General features: G+C 51.9%; 2 protein-coding genes across 4 annotated transcripts in view; one reads left to right on the top strand and one right to left on the bottom strand.

Moving 5' to 3' along the window:
• Nucleotides 1–14,659, bottom strand: part of PRKAR1B (protein kinase cAMP-dependent type I regulatory subunit beta) — a 179,516-nt gene extending 164,857 nt beyond the window's left edge. The window contains exon 1 of one of the 2 annotated variants that reach the window (XM_031665660.1): nt 14,604–14,659. The gene's annotated coding sequence lies outside the window, so the exon portion shown is untranslated. Of the gene's footprint in view, nt 1–14,246; nt 14,342–14,603 lie in introns of those variants that run through there. The other variant, XM_031665661.1, reaches the window with a different exon arrangement.
• DNAAF5 (dynein axonemal assembly factor 5) overlaps nt 13,722–21,456 on the top strand; it is a 53,301-nt gene continuing 45,566 nt past the window's right edge. The window contains exons 1-2 of one of the 2 annotated variants that reach the window (XM_021935578.2): nt 13,722–14,352; nt 16,685–16,869. In XM_021935578.2, coding sequence (XP_021791270.2) covers nt 13,758–14,352; nt 16,685–16,869 — 780 coding nt within the window. In that variant the 5' untranslated portion in view covers nt 13,722–13,757. The remainder of the gene's footprint in view (nt 14,353–16,684; nt 16,870–21,456) is intronic. The other variant, XM_021935577.2, reaches the window with a different exon arrangement.

Here is a 21,456-nt window from a genome sequence, read left to right as displayed (position 1 = left end):
CAAGCCCAGCCCTGCAGGAAAGGGGAACCTCATCCTGCTACCGCACACCGTTGCCCCATCCTGCCAGGGTGGGGGCAGAAACTCCATCTCCCCTCCCGAGAGGCTTCAAATGCCAGGAGAGGAGCAGGCAGTTCAGGCTGTGAAGAAGATGACACCTGCCTCCCTGTGCACCCACCTGTCCAGCCCCCTGGGTCCTCCACTCACCTGTCCACCCCAACCCCCCCACCCTGTCCTCCACTCACCTGGCCGACTTCCCTGTTGCCTGCTCACCTGTCTCCCACTCTCCTGCCCCATCTTCACCCATCTCCCACTCACCTGTACACACTCAACATATCCCACTCACCCATCTCACGCTCACCTATTCCACACTCACCTGGACACACACAGTCTCCACTTAGCCCTCCCATGCTCACCTGGTCCACACTCACCTGACCAGCCTCCCTGTTCTATGCTCACCAGTTCACACTCACCCGTCCCATGCTCACCTGTTCCCCCACTCACCTGCCTGCACAGGCGCTACACAGGTCACCAGCCCTGCCCAGCACGCTCCCCAGCAGGGCTGACATTGCCTCAGCCTCTTCCTGCCAGGGTGAACGTAAACCAAGCAGGCCACCCTCGGGAGTCAAACACAAAGCTCCTTGGTCCTCAGCCCTCACCCTCAGTGCCCACTGGCCCCAGACCCGTCTCAGGCAGACCTGCATTTGTCCTGAGACTTTCTCAGGGATCCAGGCCCGGTCTCTGAATCTGAACTCCATCCCACAACCCACTCAGACCTCTGGCTCTCCCAGCCCTGGCCTGCCTGGAGCTGCTGCTACCAGCAGTACCATCACACGCTCCCCACGGCCCCTCCGCTCCCTCCTCCTCCTCCTCCAATTACTCCTGCTCCTCCAGGGTAGACTGGTGAGAAGGACAGCAAAAAAGGCCCAGGTGTCACCTGACCGAGGCAGTGTCTTGCTTTGGGGGTAGATGCTCCAGGGCTGGCTGCTTCTCTCTCGGGCTCTCCTGGGGTTCTCTGGAGACTCCCTGTAAAGACTTCCCCCACACCGTGCCTCTAGAGGAGAGTGGAGGCACCTCTCTGGCTGAGCTCACAGGACAGCCCTCTGATCCCGAGGCACACACACAAGGCCTCCTTCTGCTGCGATTGCTCCTCAGGCAGGCTCCTTGGCCTGCGTCCTTTTGAGACAAGGATCTCCCAGGTTTGGGGGCTGGCAGCATGCACCTGGCCCACCAGACATGCGGCCCCTGGCCCCACTGAGATGTGACATCTACTGAACTCCTCTCCTCATTGCCACGATGGCAGCTCCCACTGCCTCTCACTTTCACACTTTTCCCGGCCACTCAGGTCCCTGTTCCAGTGGCCCCCACCCCCCACAAAGACTCCCTCTTCAGACTGGCTCTGGTAGCAATGCAAGGTGTGGCCCCTGCTGCCCCAGCCTGCAGAAAAGCTTCTGCCTGACTTCCAGGCCTCTCTTGCTGCAGCCTTACTGGCTTGAGCCGAGGAAAGGAAACAAGGGGGTGCGGAAAGGAAGCAGACGCTTCCTTAGTGTCCTGCTCACTGTCTGATCAGTCCCAGAGGATGAAATCAAGTGGGAAGAAACAGGATCCTGGAGAAACGGAGCCACGGCAGTCCTCAAACCAAACCTGAGGCCCTTCCCATATCTGGACTTCCCAATTATGTTCATCAATAAATACCTTTGGCCGGGCGCAGTGGCTCACACCTGTAATCCCAGCACTTGGGGAGGCTGAGACGGGTGGATCACCTGAAATCAGGGGTTCAAGACCAGCCTGGGCAACACAGCGAAACCCTGTCTGTACTAAAAATACAAAATTAGCCGGGCGTGGTAGCATGTGCTTGTAATCCCTGGCTACTCAGAAAGCTAAGGCAGGAGAATCACTTGAACTTGGGAGGCGGAGGTTCCAGTGAGCCGAGATCGTGCCACTGCACTCTAGCCTGGGCAGCAAGAGCAAACGGAACGCCATCTCAAAATAAATAAATAATAAATAATTACCTTCTACTGACTGAGCCAGTTGGCTTTTTGTTTTTGGTTAGTTGCAACTGAGAACATCCAAGTGAATATACGCCTGATCTGACACAATCCCCCCCAAAACACACACTGACAACCCCATTAAATGCTCCTGGGTACAGATGCAGGGAGGGGTCTGGTGAGCTCTGAGGAGCTGTGCTTGGTCATCGAACCATGTGGCCCTCAACAGGTCGGTCGCCACCCTGCTACCCGGTGACAAGCCCTGGCTGTCATACGGTGCCCAAGCAGCCATGCCCTTGACTGAAAATGTGCAGCTGGTGACTGGGTCACCCATTCAGAAGTCCCAGTAAATCCCGCGTCTGAGAATGCCCCTCCCCATAGGGAAGGGCCCGCCCTCCATGCTGGGCCCTGTTATTTTTCCCGGCAAAAGTATTCACATTTCTAAGCCCTGTGGGGTCTTACTTCACCCCTAGAATGTGCCTGTAGGATTCATCGTGACCAAATGACCACACGTTGCAGAACTCCAACCAAAGAGCCACACTCTCTCTCTCTCTTTTTTTTTTTTTTTTTTTTTTTTTAATTTTGTTGTTGAGAAAGGGTGTCACTCTGTCGCCCAGGCTGGAGTGCAGTGGTATGATCATAGCTTACTGCAGCCTCAAATTCCTGGGCTCAAGCCATCCTCCCACTTCAGCCTCCCAAGTAGTTGGGACCACAGGTGTGCACCACCACACCTGGTATTTTTAAAATTTTTTTTTGTAAAGACAGGGTCTCACTATGTTTCCCAGGCTAGTCTCGAACTCCTGGTCTCCAACAATCCTCCCACCAGCTTCCCAGAGCACTGGGACTACAGGTATAAGCCACCGCACCTGGCCCAAAGCCACATTCTTTTCCCAATCACTACATACCTCTCACCTCTAAACTTTACTCTGTCAGGTCCAATTCACCCTCCAAGATTCAACCAAAATGTTACTTATGCAGGGCAATTCCCTGAGGCACCAGCACTGCCTCCGGAGGGCCCGGGGCTCCCAGTACTTCTCCTTAGTAGCTCTCATCACACGTGCAATTAAATAATGGTGGGCAAGGCTGCTGGCTTAATTGCTGTCTCCCCTGCTAGGTCGAAAGCACCAAGTATGCATGGATGGTGTTTGTCTTATTCTTTATTCGGTCTGCATGGCAAAGAGACCAACACAGATATTTTTTGGGGTGCAGACAGGAAACAAAGATTCTTTGTGAAGCTGCTCTGGCCACTGGGCAGTCTGCAGAGTGTCGTGGTTTGAGATGGGATCTGTAGGTCGGCTTCCTGGGTGCGGCTCCTGAGCTTTCCCCGGCCAGCTGTGTTCACTGCACAACGTCCGTAAGCTCTCTGAGCTGAGGATCGAGGAGAAACTGCATGTGATCGTGGCTGACGGGAGAGGCCACTCATCCTCAAATCTAGGTGGATGTACGAGGAGCGAGGGCCGAGAGGCTGAGCATGGAACACACAGCATATAGTAGGAGCCCAGGAACTGTGAACAGTAATAATTATTCTCCAGCTGGGCATGGTGACTCCCACCTGTAATCCCAGCACTGTGGTAGGCCAAGGCAGGCAGATCACCTGAGGCCAGGAGTTCGAGACCAGCCTGGGCAACATGGTGAAACCCCGTCTCTCCAAAAAAACACAAAAATTAGCCAGGTGTGGTGGCGTGTGCCTGTAGTCGCAGCTACTCGGGAGGCTGAGGCAGGAAGATCATTTGAACCTGGGAGGCGGAGGTTGTAGTGAGCTGAGAGCACGCCACTGCACTCCAGCCTGGGCAACAGGAGTGAAATCTAGTCTCAAAAAGAAAAAGAAAGGAAAGGAAAGGGAAGGAAGAGGGAAGGAGAAGAGAAGGAGAAGGGAAGGAGAAGGGAGGAAAAAGAGAGAGAGAAAGAAGCGAAGCGAAGAGAAGAGAAGAGAAGACAAAAGAAGAGAAGAGAAGACAAGAGAAGAGAACAATGTGACCAGGCATGGCGGCTCATGCCTACAATCCCAGCACTTTGGGGGCCAAAAGAGGATGATCACTTGAGTCCAGGAGTTCAAGACCCATCTGGGCAACACAGCAAGACCCCATCTCTACAAAAAAATACAAAAATTAGCCAGGCATGGTGGTGCACAGCTGTAGTCCCAGGTATTCAGGAGGCTAAGGTGGCAGGATCACCTGAGCCCGGGAGTTCAAGGCTACAGTGAGCTATGATTGCACCACTGCACTCCAGCCTGAGAAACAGAGTGAGACCTTGCCTCAAAACACAGACACCCACACACAATGTTCTCTAATATTCAAGTTTTGCATTGTTCACTGTGTAGGTAAGGGATGCATAATTTCACAGAAAATTTTGCCACAAACCTCAACAGTCTTCTCTACACATGGCTCCTGAGTGTGGTGGGCATTCTCAGATGGCCGCAGGGTCCCCACCTCCCAATGCTCGTGCCTTGTGGGGTACCATCCCCTTGAGTGTGTGCAGAACCTGAGACTCACCCCTGCCTGGTGGGGTACAGCAAAGGTGAGGAGTGGGCATCACATATGATTCATGGTAACATCTGCCTTGCTGGGGAACTCTCTCCCTTGCTGGCTTTGAGGGAGCCAGCTGCCGTGTCATGAGTGGCTATAAGAGGATCCTGTGGCCAGGAGCTGAGGGCAGCCTCTTGTCCACAGCCAAGGAAGTAAATGCTGGAAACAACCAAGTGCACTTGGGAATAGACCCTTCCTCAATCGAGCCTCAGATGAGAATGCAGCCCCAGCATAGATTGCAGCCTTCAGAAGACCCAGTAAAGCCATGCCTGGACTCCTGACCCACAGACAGTGGGCCCCAGGCCTTCACTGGGGGAAGCTTTATATACAAACATATATATACACATACATACATATATACATATATCCATATATATATATGGATATATCCTCCTCCTTCAGCCTCCTTTATTTCTTTTTCCAGTCTTGCTGTGTCACCCAGGAGTGTAGCAGCACAATCTCAGCTCACTGCAACCTCTGGCTTCTGAGTTAGAGCAATTCTCCTGCCTCAGCCTCCCAGGTAGCTGGGACTACAGGTGCACAGCACCACTTCTGGCTAAATTTTGTATTTTTAGTAGAGACGGGGTTTCACCATGTTGGCCAGGCTGGTCTTGAACTCCTGACCTCAGGTGATCCGCCCACCTCAGCCTCCTAAAGTGCTGGGATTACAGGCATGAGCCACCATGCCCAGCCTGACCCATTTTTAACTCTAGAAAATGTGTCTTCATTATCCCTTCAAAACCTCCTACTCCCCACTTTTCTTCTGCCTTCCTGGGACATCTGTTCAACAGATATTAGCATTGTTGCTTCTGTTCTCCATATCCCTGACCTCTTCTCTTACATACTTCTTGTTCCTGTTTCATTTTGGTAAGACACAGATCTTCATCTCTTTTATAGGCCTTTTTTTTTTTTTTTTTTTTTTTGAGACAGAGTCTTTCTCTGTCGCCCAGGCTGGAGTGCAGTGGCGCAATCTCAGCTTACTGCAAGCTCCGCCTCCCAGGTTCACACCATTCTCCTGCCTCAGCCTCCAGAGTAGCTGGGACTACAGGCACCCGCCACCACGCCCGGCTAATTTTTTGTATTTAGAGACGGGGTTTCACCGTGTTAGCCAGGATGGTCTTGATCTCCTGACCTTGTGATTCGCCCGCCTCGGCCTCCCAAAGTGCTGGGATTATAGGCGTGAGCCAACGTGCCCGGCTGGCTTTTTTTCTTTTAATGAGATAAGATCTCACTCTGTTGTCCAGGCTGGAGTGCAGTGGCATGATCATAGCTCTTGGCAGCCTCAATCTTCCTGGCCCAGGTGATCCTCCCACCCCAGCCTCCTGAGTAGCTGGGAATACAGGTGCACCCCATCACACCCAGCTTATTATTTTTTTCTTTTGAGGAGTCTCACTCTGTCGCCTGGGTGGAGTGCAGTGGCACGATCTCAGCTCACTGAAGCCTCCACCTCCCGGGTTCAAGCAATTCTCCTGTCTCAGCCTCCCAAGTAGGTGGGACTACAGGTGTCTGCCAGCATGCCCAGTTAATTTTTGTATTTTTAGTAGAGATGGGGTTTCACCTTGTTGGTCAGGTTGGTCTTCAACTCCTGACCTCAGGTGATCCACCCGCCTTGGCCTCCCAAAGTGCTGGGATTACAGGCGTGAGCCACCGCGCCCGGCCGTAATTGTTTATTTTTTTGTAGAGATGGGGGTCTCACTATGTTGCCCAGGTTGGTCTCAAACTCTTTGGCTCAAGCAATCCTTCCACCTCAGCCTCCCAAGTACCTGGGACTATAGGTGTGAGTCACTGCATCCAGCTAAGTTTCTATATTTCTTTGTAGCGACGGCATGTCACTATGTTGCCCAGGTGGCCTTGAATGCCTGGCCTCAAGCAATTCTCCCATCTCAGCATCCCAAGGCCTGTTTCATTTGTTGTAACATATTGGCCATCCTGTCCTACTGCCCTGCTTCTGTTATCCGGTTTATAGCTATTCGGTCTGGCAGTGTGTCTTGGGAAAGGAGAGAGGTCATGATCTCGCTGGGTATTCACAGAGATGCCACCACAATCCAGGTACTTAACGCACCAGCACCACAAGACTCCCTCCCCGTGACCCTTAATAATCACGCCACCCCATCCCTATCCCCTAGAGATCAGTCATCTGTTCCCCATCTCTGTTACTTTATGGATGTCATACAAACAATACCACAAAAGATCCCTTCGGGACTGGTTTTCATCTACATAATCTTTTAGAGGTTCGTCCAAGTTGTTGCATGTAGCAATTGTTTCCATTTCTGAGTCGAATAGTTGTCTAATCTCCACATGTGTGAAGATTTCCCTGCTGTCTGCTGCTGATGGTAAGTTTGATTCCATTATTGTCAGAGAAGGCATTCTGTGCAAGTCTTTTTTTTTTTTTTTTTTTTTTTTTTTTTTTTGAGACGGAGTCTCGCTGTGCTCCCAGGCTGGAGTGCAGTGGCGTGATCTCGGCTCACTGCAAGCTCCGCCTCCCGGGTTCACGCCATTCTCCCGCCTCAGCCTCCCAAGTAGCTGAGACTACAGGCGCCCGCCACCTCGCCCGGCTAGTTTTTTGTATTTTTAGTAGAGACGGGGTTTCACCATGTTAGCCAGGACAGTCTCGATCTCCTGACCTCGTGATCCACCCGCCTCAGCCTCCCAAAGTGCTGGGATTACAGGCTTGAGCCACCGCGCCCGGCCTAATTTTTTGTATTATAGTAGAGACGGCGTTTCACCATATTGGTCAGGCTGGTCTTGAACTCCTGACCTCAGGTGATCCGCCTGCCTCGGCCTCCCAAAGTGCTGGGATTACAGGTGTTAGCCACCACACCTGGCCCTCGATGCAAGTCTTTTACATTTGCTAAGGTTTGCCTTATGGCCCAGGATATGGTCTATCTTGGTCTATGTTCTGAGGACACTAGAAAAGAATGTGAATTCTGTGATTGTTGAGCGGTTTGTTCTATAAATGTCAGTTAGATCCTGTTGGTTGATGGTGTTGCTCTGCTATACCTTGATGACTATCTGCCTAGTTATTCTAGCAGCTGCTGAGTTACGGGCTGAAGTTGTCAAATACAACAGCAGCTTTCTCTCTTTCTCCTTTCAGTTCTGTCAGTTCCTGCTTTACACATGTTGAAGGTCTGTTGTTTGCTGTATACACATTTGGGATTGCTGTGTCTTCCCACTGAGTTCTTTCATCATTATGTAATGTCCCTCTTTCCCAAGGAATTTCAACAGCCAATCCTGCTTTTTAAAATTAATGTTTACATGATACACTTTTGCCATCCTTTTACTTTCAACCTGCCTATGTTGTGTTTGAAGTGAGCTTCAGCATATTGTAGACATCATATAGTTGGGTCAGGTTTTGTATCTATTTGGCGAACCTCTGTCTTCTAATTGTTGTGTTTAGGCCATTTACATTTAAATTAGTGATATCGTAGGGCTTACGCTTGCCATTTAATCATCTGTGTTTGTTCTCTCATGCTTTACTGTGGGATAACCTTCGTTTTTTAGAATTCCATGTTATATTTTTGAGGATATCATCACATACGTATATAACTCATCAGTCTATCAGCATCTATGATTTACCACCTTGAAGGAGTGTAGAAACCTTCCTTCCACTTAAGTCCCTAACCCTTCTCACTGTTAAATACCTGGTTGTAGATATTTCCTCCACGTACATCACGCACCACATCAGTGTTGTAATTTTTGCTTCAACCATCAAATATGATTAAAGAAACTCCTGAGGTGAAAAGATGGTCAGTGACATTTACTTCTATTTTTATCCACTCCATTGTTCTCAACTTTCTGGAGGCCCCAGCCCTCTTCTGTTAAAATTATCTTTCTGGGCCAGGCACGGTGGCTCACGCCTGTCATCCCAGCACTTTGGGAGGCAGAGGCAGGCGGATCACCTGAGGTCAGGAGTTCAAGACCAGCCTGACCAACACGGAGAAACCCTGTCGCTGCTAAAAATAAAAAATTACTCGGGCGTGGTAGCACATGCCTGTAGTCCCAGCTACTCGGGAGGCTGAGGCAGAAGAATTGCTTGAACCTGGGAGGCGGAGGTTGCAGTGAGCCAAGATCGTGCCATTGCACTCCAGCCTGGGCAACAAGAGCAAAACTCCATCTCAAAAAGAAAAAAAAAATTATCTTTCTGGTTACAGGGTATCCTTTAGGCATTCCTTAAAGGTAGGTCTGCTAGCAATAAATTCTATTAGTTTGCCTGTCTGAGAATATCTTTACTCCTCCTCCATTCCTGAAGGATAGTTTTGCTGGGTAGAGGACTCACAGTCAACAGCTCTTTCCCCTGTACAGTTGAACAATGGCACGTCACTTCCTCCTGGACTTTTGTGGTTTTGGTTAAGAAATCTGCCTTCATTCAAACTGGTGTTCCTCTCTAGGCAAGACATCATTTCTCTCTGGCAGTTAGTGTTTTTCCTCCCTCTGTCTTTAGTTTCCAGGAGTTTAATAGTTTAATTGTGATGTGTCTTACTATGGGTTTTTGGAGGGCTTATCCTACGAAGGCTTGTTCAGTTCTGGAATCTGTGGATTTACGTTTTTCATTGAATTCGGGGAGTCTTCAGCATTTTTTTTTTTTTTTTTTTTTTGAGATGGAGTCTTACTCTGTCACCCAGGTTGGAGTGCAGTGGCATGATCTCAGCTTACTGCAACCTCCATCTCCTGGGTTCAGGCAATTCTCGTGCCTCAGCCTCCCTGAGTAGCTGGGATTCCAGGTACCCACCACCACACCCAGCTACTTTTTTTATTTTTCAGTAGAGATGGGGTTTCACCATGAGGCCAGGCTGGTTTTGAATTCCTGACCTCAGGTGATCTGCCTGCCTTGGCCTCACGAAGTGCTGGGATTACAGGCGTGAGCCACCACGCCTCGCCTGGTTCTTATGACTGCTTTAAAATTCTTGGCAGATGATTCTAACATGTGACCTATATGGAATTCACATCTGTTACCTTACCATGGTCAGATTGTGGCTTTCCTGGTTCTTGGTATGACAAGTGATTTCCAGATGTATCCTGGACATTTGGGTTACGATGTTTGCAGACTCCTGGTCCTACTTTAATCTACTTTAGCGGACAGTTGCTCTGTTCAGGTTCAGGGTGTAGATTTCAGCCTATTTTTGCGGCCTGTCATTCTTTTTTTTTTTTTTTTTTTGAGACGGAGTCTCGCTCTGTCGCCTGGGCTGGAGTGCAGTGGCGCGATCTCGGCTCACTGCAAGCTCCGCCTCCCGGGTTTACGCCATTCTCCTGCCTCAGCCTCCAGAGTAGCTGGGACCACAGGCGCCCGCCACCTCGCCCGGCTAGTTTTTCGTATTTTTTAGTAGAGACGGGGTTTCACCGTGTTAGCCAGGATGGTCTCGATCTCCTGACCTCGTGATCCGCCCGTCTCGGCCTCCCAAAGTGCTGGGATTACAGGCTTGAGCCACCGCGCCCGGCCTGCGGCCTGTCATTCTAACAGCAGTTTTGTCTTCAGAGCCCTGGCACTGCCCTCCTGGTCTGCTTTATTCTTCTGGCCTTCCTGGGGCTGCTGCTCATTTCCCATTGGTGGCACCTGCAGGGGTGAAAGATACCTCCCTGGGCCATCTGCTGTCACTGGGCTCCGTTTTGCTGTGTCAAGATAGAACATGCTCATTCTGGGTCTGTTTGTGCTATGAGAGGAAGGGCAGACTTCAGGCTCCTCTGACACTACCTGTGCCGTGCAGACTGTCCACTGGAACCACAGTTGCGCAGCACAGGTTAATGCACCTGCAGTGTCTTTAAAATCGGCCCTGAAAGCAGACTGGAGTGGAGGTGGTAGCTACCCTCTGAGTTTCTGTTGGGCGTCCCCTTTCCCAGGGCTTTGGCGAGAGCGAGGAGGCTTTCCTTGGAGAATTTCTGTGTGTGACTGTTGGTTGTTCTGGGCTGCAGGCTTCCCTGGGGACTAGTGTAGGAACACACGAGAGAAAAAGAAAACCCAGGGGACCCACCACCTTGCTATTCTTCCAGTCCAGAGGTCTCTAGACCATCTATCTTGCTGTCAACTCTCAAGCTCCTTTCCTTGTTGCCTGCTGAGTTATGTGCAGGGTATTTTGCTGTATTTCAATGGGAGGAGCAAGGAAAAGTGACGTCCCACCACTGTAATTAAAGTGCTTATTATTTCTCGACTTCATTGCTGCCACAGCCTTCCAAGGACTCCCGACCAATCCGTTCAACAGAAGCCAAAGGGGTCCTTGAAAAATGTGGACTCGATCTTGCCAATGCTCCCACCTTGAAATCCTTAGTCCCCCATGCTTTAGGACAAAGGCCCCCATGGCCAGGCGCCACCCATCTGCTCACGCCCTGCCTGCTCCCCTGTGAGCAGTGTCAGCCTCCCTCCGTTTGATACCTGGGGCTGCCATAACAAAGCACCCCAGGCTGGGTGGCTGAACGAGAGAAACTGATTTCTCAAGATCAGGGTGTCAGCAGGGCTGGCTCCTCCTGAGGTCCCTCTTCATGCTCATACTGTGTTCTCCCTGTATGCACATCTGTCTCCAAAATTTCTCCTTTTATGAGGACAGCAGTCACATTGGATGAGTGCCCAACCTGATGACTTCATCTCACCTCGATCACATCTACAAAGACCTTGTCTCCAAACACCTTGTCTCCAAATAGGGTCACATCCTGAGGTATGGGGGTTAGGACTTCAGCATGTGAATTTTGGGGAGGCACCATTCAGCCCATACCACCACCAATGAGGCCTTTGCTTATGCTATTTCCTCTACAACACCTCCCTGTCCCCTACCCCCACCTTTCACTTGGCTATGTGATGTGGTTTGGCTGTGTCCCCACCCAAATCTCATCTTGAATTGTAGCTCCCACAATTCCCACGTGTTGTGGGAAGGACCCAATGGGAGGTAACTGAATAATGGGGGTAGGTCTCTCCTGTGCTGTTCTCATGATATTGAATAAGTCTCACAAGATCTGATGGTTTTATAAGGGGGAGTTTCCCTGCACCAGCTCTCTGTCTCTCTTTGCCTGCCGCCATCCATGTAAGATGTGACTTGCTCCTTCTTGCCTTCAGCCATGATTGTGAGGCCTCCCCAGCCAAGTGGAACTCTGAGTCCACTAAACCTTTTCCTGTATAAATTACCCAGTCTTGGCTATGTCTTTATTAGCAGCATGGAAACGGACTAATATACCATGTTTACTTATTCTTCATATTTTGCCTCTGCTACCATTTGTTCAGGGAAGCCTTACAAGTCTAGTTCAACATCCCTTGACACTCATTCTCCTGGGACCACTGTGGTTAAACACATATTAATTTATCTTTCCATTAAGGGCTATCTCATCCTGCAAGATAAGATCTGGGAAAGCAGGGACCATGGCCAGTTTCTACATCATTGTCATCCTGTCCCATGTGTTACAGATAGTGCCTGGTCAAACAAATGCCTGTTGGAGGAAACAATGAATTCAGAACGTTACTGAATATGCTACATAACGACATTTAAGAGGTACTGATGGGCTGGGCGCGGTGGCTCATGCCTGTAATCCCAGCACTTTGGGAGGCCGAGGCGGGTGGATCACGAGGTCAGGAGATCGAGACCATCCTGGCTAACATGGTGAAACCCCATCTCTACTAAAAATACAAAAAAATTAGCCAGGAGTGGTGACAGGCACCTGTAGTCCCAGCTACTCGGGAGGCAGAGGCAGGAGAATGGCGTGAACCTGGGAGGCAGAGCTTGCAGTGAGCGGAGAACGCGCCACTGCACTCCAGCCTGGGCGACAGAGTAAGACTCCATCTCAAAAATAAATAAATAAATAAAGAGGTACTGATGAACAACACCATTTTGCAACACGAAGATCAACAACAAAAAAGAAGGTCAAACTTGAAGTTCAGTCCTAAAATTACACACATTCTGCTTTTAGAAAACTCAGTGCACTGTCACAGATGAGAAGTGCCTGGCTAACCAGACTTGGGGACTCCTGGTTTGCAGTGAGTGCTGTCAAATTCCCGTTCCAGGCTGGGCTCGCACCAACTCCGACGCCAAGCTGTTTAGGCACCTCTGTCTCCACTCAAGTCCATACTCAAAGTCACTACTGTGAAACACTGTCCTGCTTTTAATTTCCAAGCTGCCTTGTTATTTCTTGGGAGTAGGCCAAGCTCACTTTAGGAGGAACTTAGTTTACAGTTTAACTTTGAAACAAAGATGATAACAGCCCTTTCCTGAAGCCAATCTCCTTCTTGCCTGGGGACCAGAATGCCTTTGTAAGACTAAGACATGGGCCACAAGACTAGAAATTGTGGTTTGAGTCATGCAGCTAGAGGCCACAAGATTCCAAACCTCCCGGATTGCTCCTTAGGATAACATCACTATTGTAAACTCTTAAGATTGGTGCTCGAGATATTTTTCAGGCTCTGCATTCTGATGCACCAGCTGCCACCACCCATACCCCTAATCTGGCTCAACCAGTTCTGTGAGCCCACCCAAGAACAGAAGACAGCAAGAGAATCAACTTTGACGCTCCACTGTTTCATCTCCAACCCGACCAATCAGCACCGCCCTCTCCCTGGCCCCCTACCTGCCTAATTATCCTTAAACGACCCGTCTCGGGAATTTCAGAATCTGCTTTAAGTAATAAAGCTCTGGTGTCGTTTAGCCGGTTTCTGCATGTATTAAACTCTCTATTGAAATTCCCCTGTCTTGATAAATTGACTCTACCTGGGCAGCGAGTAAGGCAAACCTATTGGGCGGCTACACCTGAGATCAAATCACAGGTTGCACGTGAAGCCCAGACCAGGAACCCGTCTTACACCACAGGGGGGATCCAGTCCACAGAACCAGCGCCCTTCCCTCCTGGAACGGACCTTCCCAAAGCCAGAGGGGCTCTAGACGGCTCAAAAAGGGGTTTCCCGGCTACCCTGGACCGATGCAGGGCACCCAGGTTCCTTCTCCAAGCACTCCAGGCCGCAGGGCAGGCTTCCCTAGGGGCAGGACCAGGCCTATAGCCCAGGGCCCGCATCCCAGGCGAGCTGCACCCTCCCGAGACCCTTCCCATCTGCGCAATGGGGACAGGGTAAGGCCCAGCAGGCCGGCTGGCGGGGGCTCCTGCGACAGCGCGGGACAGCAGGCGAGCACCGCCGGACGAGGAGGACCCACGCCCACGTGCGCACCTGCCGGGAGGAAGGAGCTCGGCGCCCCCCCCCCCGCGCGGACCGGAAGTGATACCGTAATCCGCGCCGAGCGTCGCGAAAGCGCCGTTCCCCTTAGTGACCGGCGACGCGAGCAAAATGGCGGCGCCGGGGGTGGCGGAGGCCGTGGCGGCCTCACACCCGGCCGAGGGGGCCGAGATGGCGGAGGCGGCAGAGCTGAGCCGCGCCCTGAGCCGCCTGCTGCCGGGGCTGGAGGCCGACAGCAAACCGGGCCGGCGGCGCGCCTTGGAGGCCCTGCGGCGCGCGCTGGAGGAGCCGGGCCCTGCCGCCGACCCCACCGCTTTCCAGGGCCCCTGGGCGCGCCTGCTGCTGCCGCGCCTGCTGCGCTGCCTGAGCGACCCCGCCGAGGGCTGCCGCGCGCTGGCAGTGCACCTGCTGGGTCTGGGCCTGCGCCGCGCCGCGCGGCCCCGCGATGCCCTGCCGCGCCTGCTGCCCGCGCTTGCCGCGCGCTTGGCCGGCCCCGAGCCTGCGCGCCGCCCGCCCGAGGCCTGCGAGGAGCTGCGCTTGGCGCTCGTGCAGCTGCTGGGTCTGGCCGTGGACCTGTGCGGCGCCGCGCTCGCGCCCCACCTGGACGACGCTCTGCGCGCGCTGCGCTGCTCCCTGCTGGACCCCTTCGCCGCCGTGCGCCGCGAGAGCTGCAGCTGCGCCGCCGCCCTGGCGCAGGCCACGCCCGGTGAGCACCCCGGGCCCCGCTCGCACACCCCACACTCTCACCCCCACCTCCACCTCCACGGCCCCTCTCACAACCCCCGCGGCTCGGCCCCACCCCACAACATCCCGGCCACCCCTATGGCCCGCGTCCCCCACCCGCCTGCCCCAAAGACCCCGCCCGGCCCCCTCCTCTCACCACCACTGCGTCCCCTGCCTCACGTCCCGCCACCAACGCGCCCTTCACCCGCTCCCTTGCCCTCTACCCCCACGTACCTGTTGCCTGCGCTGCCACCTGCTCCTGCTTGGCCCTCACTCACGTCACCCCTGTGTCCCCCGCTCCCCGCCTCCACCCTCCACGCCCCAAGCCCCGCCCCCACCTGCCTGCTCCCTGTGCCCCCTCCACCTGCCTGTCCTCTGCCTTCCTCCTCTTTGCATCCCGCCGTCCCGCGACTCTCACCCCCCACCCTCCTCCCTGCCTGAGCCCCCTCACCCAGGCCCACGAGCCAGCTCTCCTATCCAGATCCCTGGAAACCACCGCGGAAATTCCTGTTAAGCAGTTTGGGGTGGTGTGTGCCCCGATAGCTGCCCCCTTTCCTTCCCTCTGGGGGCTTGCAGGACTTGCATCTGGTTGAGGAGACACGCTGAGACTCTGCTCTGGTCATTTCACTTTCCGTCCCATTCATCCTACTCCACTGCCTTCCCTCTCTGGTTTGGACCACTGTCCTAAGTGGAAGGAGGCCGCTTCTCCCCTCCACTTTATAACGTTCCGCATCAGTTTTAGAGCTCTGATCTGATCCGGTCGTTCTGTTTCCTTAACTGGCCATTCCTGCAGGGCCTTGCCCTTTCCCTCCTCTGGCTGGGATGTGGAATGATAGCAGGCGCCGGCTTCCTGCTGGCGGGAAAGCTTTCCAGAGAGGGGAACACCGATGCTATAAATCGGTAGGCGGTAGGGAGCAGGAAAGCAGTGAGAGATCTGGCCAGCTCAGGCCGTCCCAGTGATATCCCAATGATGATTTGAATGTAGTGGAAAGTGCAGGGGGTGTCAATAGGAGTAGTAGACCCGAGTTCAGGTTCTTAAAAGATCACTGCAGCTGCGTGGAGAATAGGTTCCAGAAGTAAAGGAAAAGCTGGACTTGGGGAAATGCCGAGATTTCCACGTTGGTTAACTTTGGATTTCACATGGTCCAGAATTCCTGTGGAGCTCGGGAAGAGCCTTGGGCTGGACACGGCCATTGAGAATTCCTGGCATTTAATGTATTTCTCTTTAGCCCTCAACCACTTCCCCATGCCATCTGTACATCAGCCCCACGGGTGCTCCTGCTTCCTCCAGGGAGCTCCTCCCGGCCTTGCCACATTCCCTCCCCGGACCGTAGGTTCCATAGGACAGCACCATGCCCGCCTGTGCCCCTGCCCCGAGCACAGCCTGCCGGGGTATGTGCTCATGGTTGCTGTGGGGTGAGGGACTGTGCCTCTGCCTGGAGCATCCCCTTATCTCCAGCACCTCTGGCCCTCCTCTCCCCTGGGTAGGGGGCCTCGCCTCTGGCCTTGGTCACACTGGGCAGTGGCAGAGAGGTTGAAGAGCTCACCCAAAGTCTCACTGGAATGACGGTTTCCCAGACAAGCCCCAAGTAGTGCAGAGCTGAGGCAAGAGGCAGTGTGGATGCCAGAGACTCTTTGGTTCTGGCTTTTTTTTTTTTTTTCTTGGAGAGGGAGTTTCATTCTGTCTCCCAAGCTGGAGTGCAATGGGGTGATCTCGGCTCACTGCAACCTCCACCTCCTGCGTTCAAGCGATTCTCCTGCCTCAGCCTCCCAAGTAACGGATTACAGGCGCCCGCCACCTCTTGTTCTGACTTTCTGTGGGGACTTTACAAATAGGAAGTGCAGTGGCTTTGCCTAGAGTGGTTCTGGCCCAGCTTCCTGGAGGAGCCTGGGGTCTGGTCTCAGTTGGGGCTGGGAGTGCGGCCTCCCCGCTGTCCTCTGGGCTCGGCTTCTTTCCTGTGGCCTCCAGTGTCCCCCTCAGGCCTCCACCTTGGCTTCAGCAGGTCCAGGCTCTCCCATCTTCAGCCACAATGGGGTTGCACCCCCAGCCTTTCCCTGCTGGTCCCTCTAAGCCCCCTGGGTTGCACAGGTGTCATCAAGGTGGGACACTTGTCCCTGAGCCTCTTCCTGTGCTGGGCGGTACAGAGCTCTGTTTGGCAGCCTGAGTTGTTTACTGTTCCTGCAGCAAGGACCTGGAGGGGAAGAGGAAGGGAAGTGAGGAGCTCACAGGCGGGCAGCTGTCCTCTGAAAGCCCATAGAGCTGGGCAAGGCGTGTGGGAGCAGCTTTGGTAACCGGGGTCCTCCCTGTCCCTCAGACCACTTCCACATGCAGTCGGAGTCTCTGATCGGGCCCCTGATGCAGACCATCTCCCACCAGCACTGGAAGGTCCGTGTGGCCGCCATTGAAGCCACAGGTGCGGTGATCCAGTTTGGCAACGGGAAGTCCGTGGACGACGTGCTTTCCCATTTTGCTCAGCGACTGTTTGATGACGTCCCGCAGGTAACTGGTGTTTCTCCTGGACAGTCTGTTCCTCTCTCCACCACAGGCGGGCTGACGTGCTATTTTTAACTAACTCACTTGTTCTTTTTTCAGAATGCTTCATGCACCAAATGTCCTTTCATTATTCCTACTCACAGGATGTTCCTATTCACATCTTGGAAAAACTGGGAGAGAGCTGAACTGTTTTAATGTTTGGTGTTATGAATTCCAAGGGTGTGAGAAAGGATGGCTTGTGTAGTCATTGTCTCTTAGACACGGTGTGTGCTTCAGCAGTTGCAGAAGCTTCCTTAGTGCTCCCATCCATCAAGATGCACTTTCCTGAAAAGCCACCGTGGTTGGTGGACCTGGCCTGGGAGAAGAGTGCAGTCAGGATTAGTTTGTTGGGGATAATTATGTTGTTGGGCTTTGGAACCCACCGAGAGACGGGCAGGCAGGCAGGCAGGAGTCCTACAGATGAGACTGAGTGTCGGCTTTACTGCTGGCAGAATCTGGCCTGGAGGGCATGTCTTGGATCTGAGACCCCAGTGACTTGCTAAAACGCCACACACTGTGGCCCCCAGGGAAGCTGAGTGACCTCTGATCTTTCTGTGTCTGAGTTACCTGTCAGCGTAGTCAGACGTGATCTTCTGTGTCTGGCTTCTTCACCACGCATGGCTCCAGGTTTCAGCCTTGCAGAGGTAGGTTTCCTGATGGGAAATGGCATGGAGGTGGTGAGTTGAAGAGTCACTCGGGTATTCTGGGGCCAGGATGGAAGCCCTGACTCGCTCCCTCGTCTGTGCGCTGGGGTCCACCTGTCGGGCTGGCTGTAGGTGTGACACAGCACCTGCCCAGGATGCCCTTGCTTTGCCTCCATGGCCAGGCTTCATTCCCGGGCGCTCTCCCTCCAGCGGTAGTGTGGCTGCCTTGGGGCTGTGCTCAGAGATACAGGGGGACCCTTCCCCACCAGGAGCCTTCGTTCACCCCCTTGGTCTCATCAGGCCAGCGGAAATTGAGTCACCATGTGTGCTGGCCGGCCCCTCCGGAGCTGGTGTGGGTTCAGCACCAGGCAGCACAGAGGGCCCGTGAGCACATTAGGCTCTGCCCGGTGGGGAGAAAGTGGGCAGAGTGCGGGGTCAGTGTCCATGCTGCCTGGCACTTGGCAGCAGGCACTTCTGGCAATGACTGAATACTTGGGCTGCGGAGGGCAGTTCAGGGGGCCAGGGCAAGAACAGAGCCCAGTGAGAAGTGCAGGCAGCCGGCTGGTTTTCTCTCCCACCTTCCTTAAGCCTGAGGCAGAGTATGGCCCGCAAGGAACGTGGTGTCTGTGTCGTGGGCCAAGTCTTATTCCTCAAAACAGTGTGATGACTCTACGGAGAGTTCTGTGTGCATACTGAAGCTGCATAGCTGATAGCTGTCGGTGTAACCTACCGTCACTGTCTAAAAATACCGTCACTGCCTAAAAATACCGTCACTGTATCGATAGCTGTCTATAAATACTGGAACTCTGTGGCACTCTCTGTAAATACTGGAACTCTCTAGCTAGCTGCAGACGGTGTAACTCAGTGTAACTGTACCATAACTGTAAAAATACCGTAACTGCGTGTCGATAGCTGTCTATACATGCTGTAACTGTATTGGTAGCTATGCATGAACCGCCTACTCTGTATCAGTAGCTGTTAGAAAGCTGACATCACATCGTTGATCTGAGGCAAGCTTGTCCAACCTGTGGCCCGCGGGCCACGTGCTGCCTAGGACTGCTTTGAATGCCGCCCAGCACCAATTCATAAACTTTCTTAGAATGTTATGATATTTTTTTGTGATTTTTTTACTTTTGGCTCGTCAGCCATCATTAGTGTTAGTGTTATTTTACGTGTGGCCCAAGACAATTCTTCCAGCATGGCCCATTTCTTCCCAGTGGGGTTTGCATCCTGTTAGCAGAGACCCTGCACGGCCCTTCATGTGAGTTTCATGTGGAGTCGGGTGCTGCCCCTTTTACTCTGATCAGCCCTGGGATTCCATCCTGGAGCTCACTGTGCGCTCCTTGCAGACACCTCGAGCCCCTCAACAACCCAGGGATTGGAGCCCTGGGACCCCATCCCCTCTGCACAGAAGGTCCTGACTGCCTTCTGACTTGTAGGAAACCTTCCAGCAGCCTGCTAGACTCGGCTTAAATCACTCAACTTCACTGGAAGGGCCCAGAAATAACTTCATCTCCTCCTTACGAGGCTCGGAGGCCTCAGAGCTCGCTCAGATAGCTCAGCCAGGTGAGCCTCAGAGCAAGGTCAGGATGTGGGTGGTCTAGCCGCCCTGGAGCCTTAGGCCCCGGGACGGTGGTGTCTGAAGTTGTGGAAAGTGGGGTGTCCCAGTGTGCCAGGGGCTACTGCGTCTCCCCACGTGCACATGACTGGAGCTCCCAGCCAGGACACTGTCGGCATCCAGAACACCGGCGAGGCAGGCAGGACGGACGTATGGCCGTGCAGTTGTGAAGCAGGCCCTGAACAAACTGCCCTGTGCCGCCCTTAGGTGGGTGGCTTATGGACTTCGCCCTGCAAGGGTGCCCTGGTTGTTGCCAGGCCTGCAGTCGGCAGCTGCTCAGCTTTGCTGCAGTTTTCCTGCTCGATGTGTGCTGCTGGTGAGACCACCAGACCTGTTCTTGTCAAGAGGACCTTCCAGGAACATCGGATGTTACAGGAGAGGCTAGGGCTGCATGGACAGCTTTTCAGAGATGAGTATTTGTCACGTTCCTGCCAAGTACCTGTTTGGCATTTGTATGCCTTCTTTTGATAAATGTCTATTCAGATCTGTCCATTTTTAAATCGGGTTATTAGATTTTTTTTCTATTGAGTTTGAGCACCTTATGGATTCTGGTTGTGAGTCCCTTTTCCGATGGGTATTTATGCAGCTGTTTTCTCCCATCCTGTGGGTCGTCTCCTCACTGTTGATGGTTTTCTTTGCTGTGCAGAAGCTTTTTAACTTGGTATGATCCCATTTGCCCATTCCTTCTTTGGTGGCCTGTGCTTTGGGCATTTTACTCAAGAAACCTTTGTCCAGACCATATCCCAGAGAGTTTCCGCAATGTTTTCTTGTAGTGGTTTCATAGTTTGAAGTCTTAGATTGAGGTCTTTAATCCATTTTGATTTGACTTTTGTACATGGCGAGAGATAGGGGTCCAGTTTCATTCTTCTGCATATGGATATCCAGTTTTCCCAGCACCATTTATTGAAGAAACTGCCCTTTCCCCAAGGTATGTCCTTAGCACCTTTGTCAAAATAAGTTCACTGTAAGTGTATGGATTTAATTTCTGAGTTCTCTATTCTGTTCCATCGGTCTGTGTGTCTGTTTTTATGCCAGTGCCATGCTGTTTTGATTGCTGTAGTTCTATAGTATAAATTTTTTATGCCAGTGCCATGCTGTTTTGGTCGTTGTAGCTCTGTAGTATAAATTGAAGTCAGGTAATGTGATCCCTCCGGTTTTTTGTTTGTTTGTTTTTGTCATGTTTTTTGCTCAGGATGACTTTGGCTCTTCAGGGTCTTTTGAGGTTCCATATAAATTTTAGGATTATTTTTTCTGTTTCTGTGGAGAATGTCATTGGTATTTTGATAGGGATTACACTGAGTCTGTAGATTGCTTTGGGTGGTTTTGACATTTTAACAATATTGATTCTTCCAGTCCATGAACATGGAGTATGTTACCATTTTTTGTGTGTGTCCTCTTCAATTTTCTCACATCAGTGTTTTGTAGTTTTCATTGTAGAGATCTTTCACTTCTTTGGTTAAGTTAATTCCTAGGTATCTTATTTTGTTTGTAGCTATTGTAAATGGAATTACTTTCTTGATTTCTTTTTCAGATTTGTTCACTGTTGGCATGTAGAAATGCTACTGGTTTTTGTTTGGTGATTTTTGTATCCTGCAACTTTACTGAATTTATCTGTTCTGATTTTTTGTGTGTGTGGAGTCTTTAGGTTTTTCCAAATGTAAGATTATATCGTCTGCAAACAAGGATAATTCTCTTGCTTTTCAATTTAGATTCTCTTTATTTCTCTTCTCTGATCATTCTAGCTAGTGCTTCCAGTACTGTGTTGACTAACAGTGGTGAAAGCGAGCATCCTTGTCTTGCTCCAGATTTAGAAGAAAGCCTTTGAGTTTTATCCCCATTCAGTGTGATACTAGCTGTGAGTCTCGTATATGGCTTTTTTTGTGCTGAGGTATTTTCCTTCTATACCCAGTTTTTTGAGGATTTTTATCATGAAGGGATGTTGAATTTTATGCTTTTTCTGCATCAATTGAAATAATCACATAGTTCTTGTCCTTCATTCTGCTAATATGATGTGTCACATTGGTGGATTTGTGTATGTTGAGCCATCCTTGTATACCTGGAATAAATCCCACTTGGTCATGATGAATGATCTTTCTAATGGGCTGTTGAAACACTGTCTTGTTGAGGAAATTTTGCATCTGTATTCTTCAGGGATATTGTCCTGTAGTTTTCTTTTTCGATTGCATCTTTGTCTGGTTCTGGTATCAGGGTAGTACTGTCCTCATAAATTAAGCTTGGAGGTATTCTTTCCTCTTCTATTTCTTGGAATAGTTTGAGTAGGAGTGACATTAG

Source organism: Papio anubis, chromosome 4 (assembly GCF_008728515.1).
Source record: "Papio anubis isolate 15944 chromosome 4, Panubis1.0, whole genome shotgun sequence".
NCBI classification, from domain to species: Eukaryota; Metazoa; Chordata; class Mammalia; order Primates; family Cercopithecidae; genus Papio; species Papio anubis.
The sequence above is the reverse complement of the archived record's forward strand: the minus strand, read 5'-3'. Positions and strand labels throughout refer to the sequence as shown.